At 46.9% G+C, this 6,238-nt stretch overlaps 1 protein-coding gene across 3 annotated transcripts; it reads right to left on the reverse strand.

Moving 5' to 3' along the window:
* Positions 1 to 1,823: 1,823 nt before the first annotated feature.
* On the reverse strand, positions 1,824 to 5,170 carry ZFAND2A (zinc finger AN1-type containing 2A). 3 transcript variants are annotated; one of them, XM_069869755.1, is made up of 6 exons: positions 5,051 to 5,169; positions 4,106 to 4,200; positions 3,347 to 3,478; positions 2,990 to 3,141; positions 2,369 to 2,458; positions 1,824 to 1,976 (listed from the first exon to the last, which is right to left on the reverse strand). In XM_069869755.1, exons 1-6 carry the CDS (start codon positions 5,103 to 5,105, stop codon positions 1,967 to 1,969), a joined length of 534 nt encoding a protein of 177 aa, XP_069725856.1. In that variant the 5' UTR covers positions 5,106 to 5,169; the 3' UTR covers positions 1,824 to 1,966. The 3 variants fall into 3 exon arrangements, with proteins under 3 accessions (XP_069725856.1, XP_069725858.1, XP_069725859.1); XM_069869757.1 differs by lacking the exon at positions 2,369 to 2,458 and having other exon boundaries at positions 5,051 to 5,170; XM_069869758.1 differs by lacking the exons at positions 1,824 to 1,976; positions 2,369 to 2,458 and having other exon boundaries at positions 2,986 to 3,141.
* Positions 5,171 to 6,238: the final 1,068 nt, after the last annotated feature.

Raw genomic sequence — 6,238 nt, forward strand, 5'->3', positions numbered from 1 at the left:
CAGAGCCTTTTAGCTCTGGTTTATGTCCTCGCACCATGGGCAGTATCTGCTGCTGCTTTCCACAAGAAACCCTTCCAGTGAGGCACACGGCATCCTCTGGGAAGGTATGGCCAGTTATTTATATATAAAAAGTCTACAGAATCCCTATTACTGTAGGAATGCACAAAGGTTGAGTTACAGTGTTAAGAGTACACAGGGAAAAGTCAGTAAGCAGTGGCATCTAAAATTAGAGCTGTAATTTAAGCATTTCTTCCAATGTGAATAGGGAAAGTATGTTTTCTCTGTTTAAACTTCCTAAACTGCTTTACTACGTATCCTAGTGTGACATCCTGTGGTTAAACACAGCATTACAGATACTGACAAATCACAATTTTGCCCACACAATTGCATAAGATTAGACCATATGGAATTAGCAGCGGTAACTCGTACCTCACAGCTTTCCATATAGCTTTGATCATTCCCCAAATACCTGTTCTGGATAAGAAAAAAAATACACCGTAGGCCAAACATGAATAGAATAGCACACATTTGTCTGCGTGTTTGCCAGAAATTACATTATCTCTGCCCTTTCTGACAAAAGGCCTGCAACTCAGTATGTTGATTGTTTCCAAGCTGCACTTGTGGAGAACCATAAATCTACATTTCCTCTTTGGTCAGCATTTGTACTCTAAAGATTAAGCCTCTTCGAAGAGAGACAAGAGCCACACCCCAGTCTTTGCCCAACTGCAGTACACCTCAAGGTTGTATAAAACATAGGCATTAACTGCACTTATGCTTACATCTCTCACATTATTAAGGATTATTTTTCCCAGGTCAAGGAACACAGTGTTCGCTGCTATGCAAACCGCTCATCCTCCCACCTCAGCAGAACAGCATTGGGCGCTCGTAGCTGCAGGTGATAAAGGGGACTGCAATTACCCTTCAGTTAGTGCTATGCCAACACTCCAGCCCACCAGCCCCAGTGTGCAGGGGAACGGCTCCAATGACACCTGAAATTGAGGTCTTGACCTCCTGACATCATCAGTAAGCCTTGGCATTTGTCTCACAATTAGTTGGATGAGAGGTCTACGTAGATCCCAGATGGGGAATTAGCATTTTTCATTAACGGCACATTTCTATTTCATCAGCCTACAATATTTCAGGCCTCAAGCTAAGCAGCTGGATATTCATGCAGTTTTAAAGAGCCCAGATAGCTGATCAAGATAATAGACAGAGCATATCTGTTATGTCTTCACTTGTTTAAGCTTTCCAGGAAGAGAGCAAGAATAGCCTCCCCAGACAATGCTGTATTCTGGCCTCATTCTCATTACAGGGGATACAAATAGTTAATGCTACTTGCTCTGACTTTTTACCCCAACTGCTAAAAAAATATACATGCAAGTATTTCTATAGTATCTATGGGGTAATAAATTATGAGGAATTACACTGTACAAGCCTCTGAGCATTAGCTTTCAGTGAATTAGTTAGAGAGGGCCTAGAAAAACTAGGTGTGGTTTTATAAATAAAATACTTCTAGTGACATTCAGAAACCAAGAGGCAGCTTACGTAAAACTGGCTTCATGTTGCTGCATGCTGTTTGTCAAGCAGAATGCTGCATTGCATGCCACTTCATTTCCAAAAGGATTGAGATATATGACATTGAGACTTTCACCCTCAGAAACTCATAGTTCAGACTTGCTTGACCTAAGCGCAGCTGGCTTTGTTTCGATACTAATTTTAGTCTCCTTCCTACCACCATTCCCCAGTTTCCATCTCCAAGTATTTTTCATAGTATTACAGCTCTTATTCCAAAGATAGGAACAAATAAATAGGAACAAATAAAGTTGGCTTGGAAAGTGTGAGTTTATTGAATGCATAAAGTGTTATCATACAAAAATAACTTAATTAAATAGAAAATTTTAAAGGGCTGTTGACAAGATTCATTCTAAAGTAGACAGAGGTTTGAGCCAGATGTGAAGAGCCTCTACTATCTGCATCTGAAAGACATAAAAACGCATTGTAAGAGTTCAGGGAAGGGCTTGTGCCATTTTAAGCCAGATGCTTGTTGTGCTTTCCCCTGCATTCCGCTTACGTGGCATCTTCCCAGAACTTGACCAAGCCCCACACCGAGCAGGTGGCAGACAAGCCTGCTGTTACAAGTTTGATGCCCTAATGCTTGTGTCTATATGGCTATTTTAATCACTGCAGTTCAGGGAAGTAAAGACTCACTTGTACTGTCAGAACCTCTCTACTGCTTTCCCAACACCGACCAAAGGTCAACTACTGCCTCTAGAGCAGTTAGAGGTATGACAGTGGCACTCCTACACCATGTTGACACAAGACTATTTTTACACAATCTTGTTTGTCCTTTCTCCTTTACAGCTTATACCTGTTGTGCTGCAAGCTCCCATTAGATGGCACTCCAATTGCTCCCGTGGACTTGAAGGTGGTCTCAGCGGCTCTCATGAGAGCTGCATATCTACAAAGAAATACAACCAAGCTCAGCACTTCTTATGCACGCTGCCAGTGATTTCACTCTTTGCATTTGTCACTCAAGTCCTAGAGTCCTATTGCACAGAACAAGGAAGGTACGTCTGCCTGCAAGAGACAGTATTTTATTAAAACTAACTTTGAGTTTTACTTGGCAAGGCATTGATTTTGTTCTCCGTTACTTCAAGGTGCTGAAAAAGCTTTAGTATTCTAGTATTTAGATCCAGACTCCAAAGGGTACATGGGATGGCAAGTGTCTGTCCACACATAGAGGAGACCAACAGTCAAGCTAACAAGATAGGTAAGCGTGGAAGAATTATAGGAAGGCATCTGACAAGAAGCTTTTAACTTGGCTCAGACTTCCAGAAACTAGGCCCAGAATACAGAGAGGAAATAGTGGCTATTTTATTTATGTGACCAGGATTTTACAGAATTCCCCATTTCTCTCAGCTCCCCGCCAACCCCCGACAGCAGCTCTGAAATTTCAGCTTGAGCTTCAAGTGTCATAAAAACCACTTACCCTGCCTTGGAGGTGGAGTGGCTGCTCCCTTTACAGTCATGATCCAGAGGATGCCTGTGTTTTATGCAGAAGTTGCCACCACACTGTTCACAAACCACCTTCATCATCTCTTTCTTTTTGCAGCCTGGCTTTAAGCACTTGTTTGTGAAGATCTAAGTAACAGAAGGCATAAAGTTAGCAATGCTTTCTTGATTTCTGCGATCAGGTTCCGAAGTAATGACCAAGCTGAAGCACCAATTCTCAGGTGCCCTTACAATTAAGGTGAAACAGAAAAACCTTCCACACATTCTGCTGTCAGAAGACCTAACTTCACAAGCATTAGGCAGGTAGTTTGGACTTCAGCAGTGATCTCCTTACCCTCTGCTTCTGCTGTGCTGGATTGTATTTGCAGTCCTTATCCATGTGGGCTCCAACCACAATATCTGGTATCTCCCCCTTCTCTACTGGGATAGGCGTGTTACAAAGTGGACACACTGGAACCTTCACATTCTAGGAACAGAGAAAACAGATCAGAAGTCCACGTCTACTGTCTTTCTGTCCTTTCCCTTCTCCTACCCATGGGTGACAGAAGTGGATTCACAAGTGGTTTAATGTTCTACTCATTTACTAATGCTCTTAAAGATACACTTCACAAAGGTAACTGCAAACCATTATCCAAAAGTATAATCAGGCATGTTTTGCCAAATCAGTTTGTAGCAACACACTTTGTAAGTTGACTTTAAATATGCTTCTAGGCTTTCTGGAATTACAGCCTTTGAACACCTCAAAGGCTGCATGGGCCAGAAATCAATGTTTATCCCCATTTATTCTACTACATATACCTTCTGCATCTTCATGTTTGCTGTTCTTCATCTTAAAGGATGCAGTTGCATAAAGTTTTAAGCCACAACGCTTTATTTAAAATCTAAATCACGCCTCTCCAGGAAAACACAGTGTAAGTGAAGGAGCCTGGAGCCTAGCAGTATTGAACTCTGAAACACATTTCTAAATACTTGAAATTCAGCTGTATCATCCCACCCACCTTTACTGAAACCACAGGTGAAGTTTCAGAGCGGCCTTTATACATGACTAGGCAGTTCTGCAGGGTGAGCTACTGACTCATACAGAGGAACTTACTTTCTTGTAGGCAGAGCTACACTCGTGGTCATCGTAACGGATGTGATCTTTACAGAAGAGTTGCCCACACGCATCGCATTTCAGAGGAAGGAAGTCTGGGAGAAGAGTAAAAAGGAAAACAGATTCTCATGGAGCAGAGCCAACAGCTGTAAGAGTATCGCAAAAAACTGCAAACCAATTGTAAAACAGATCATAGAATCATAGAATAACCAGGTTGGAAGAGACCCACTGGATCATCGAGTCCAACCATTCCTATCAAACACTAAACCATGTCCCTCAGCACCTCGTCCACCCATGCCTTAAACACCTCCAGGGAAGGAGACTCAACCCCCTCCCTGGGCAGCCTGTTCCAGTGCCCAATGACCCTTTCTGTGAAGAATTTTTTCCTAATGTTCAGCCTAAACCTCCCCTGGTGCAGCTTGAGGCCATTCCCTCTCGTCCTGTCCCCTGTCCCTTGGGAGAAGAGCCCAGCTCCCTCCTCTCCACAACCTCCTTTCAGGTAGTTGCAGAGAGCAATGAGGTCTCCCCTCAGCCTCCTCTTCTCCGGGCTAATCAATTTTGTCCCATCACACTCCAGTTATGCCTAGAGAAAGTATGTCATTCTTCACAAATAAAGCTACAAAAGAGCTGTAAGCTTTCTCTCTTTTCATGCTGTTTCAGATTAACACAAGCCACAAACTCAGGAGCTCCTCAAACACAGAAACACTTCACGAGGCATCAGTTAAGAGCCAAGAGCTGACATACCAATCTAAAGCCGAGACTCAAAGACATTTCTGTCCTTTAAAAACACCCCTTCACAATTTAAGAGCCTACAGGACCCAAACACCCCGACCTGACCCACCAATGGCTCTGTTGCTCGGGAGAGAGAGCACGAAGCAGCCCCGCTCCCCTCCAGCGCCCGCCCAGCCCGAGCCGCGAGGCCGCCCCTGGGGTCCCGCTGCTCACCCAGCTGCCTGCAGGCTCGCTCCGAGCAGTGTTCGCCCAGCCCCGGGAGCTCCATGCCGGCCGGACGGCGAGATCCTCCTCCCGGCACGATCCCCGCTGCTCCCGGGCCAGCGCGGCCCCGGCGGCGCCTTTATGCGCGTCGCGCTGAGTCAGCCGAGCCCCGCGCTGAGTCACGGCGGGAGCAGCCAATCAGCGCCCCCCCGCCAGGGGTGGGCAGGGAGCAGAGAGCCAGAGGCACAAGGGTGGGAAGGGCCTCTTGCATCATTTACTCCAATCGTTCCCATCTGCTACTAAACCACGGCCCTGAGCACCTCGCCTACCTGTCTTATAAACCCCTCCAGCGATGGGGACTCAACCCCCTCCCCGGGCAGCCTCTGCCAGTGCCCAATGACCCTTTCTGTGAAAATTTTTTTTCCGGATAATCCAGTCTGAACCTCCCCTGGTGGAGCTTGAAGCCATTCCCCTTGCCCTGTCTCCCCTTGGGAGAAGAGCCCAGCTCCCTCCTCTCCACAACCTCCTTTCAGGTAGTTGTAGAGAGCAATGAGGTCTCTCCTCAGCCTCCTCTTCTCCAGGCTAAACACCCCCAGCTCTCTCAGCCGCTCCTCATAAGGCCTGTTCTCCAGCCCCCTCACCAGCTTCGTTGCTCCTCTCTGGACTCGCTCCAGAGCCTCAACATCCTTCTTGTGGTGAGGGGCCCAGAACTGAACACAGGATTCGAGGAGCAGTCTCACCAGTGCCGAGTCCAGAGGGAGAAGAACCTCCCTGGACCTGCTGGTCACACCGTTTCTGATCCAAGCCAAGATGCCGTTGGCCTTCTTGGCCACCTGGGCCACTGCTGGCTCATGTTCAGTCACTGTCAACCAACACCCCCAGGTCCCTCTCCTCCAGGCAGCTCTCCAGCCAGACTTCTCCTAGTCTGTAGCTGCACAGGGTTGTCATTTGGCCTTGTTAAACCTCATGCCGTTGGTCTCAGCCCAGCGGTCCAGCCTGTTCGGATCCCTTTGGAGCCTCCCGACCCTCCAGCAGATCCATAATTCCACCAGAGGAGCTGGGGCAGTGACCTCCCCGGGAAGGCCCAAGAAGTGGTGGGGTGAGCTTAGCAGAGAAGCAGAGGCTGGTGTCCTCTCGATGCTGCCCCACAGGCTGTAGAGCTGCTGCCAAAGAGATTGTGGGTCTTGGTGGGAAAGG

This window comes from Phaenicophaeus curvirostris, chromosome 16 (genome assembly GCF_032191515.1).
Source record: "Phaenicophaeus curvirostris isolate KB17595 chromosome 16, BPBGC_Pcur_1.0, whole genome shotgun sequence".
Taxonomy (NCBI): Eukaryota; Metazoa; Chordata; class Aves; order Cuculiformes; family Cuculidae; genus Phaenicophaeus; species Phaenicophaeus curvirostris.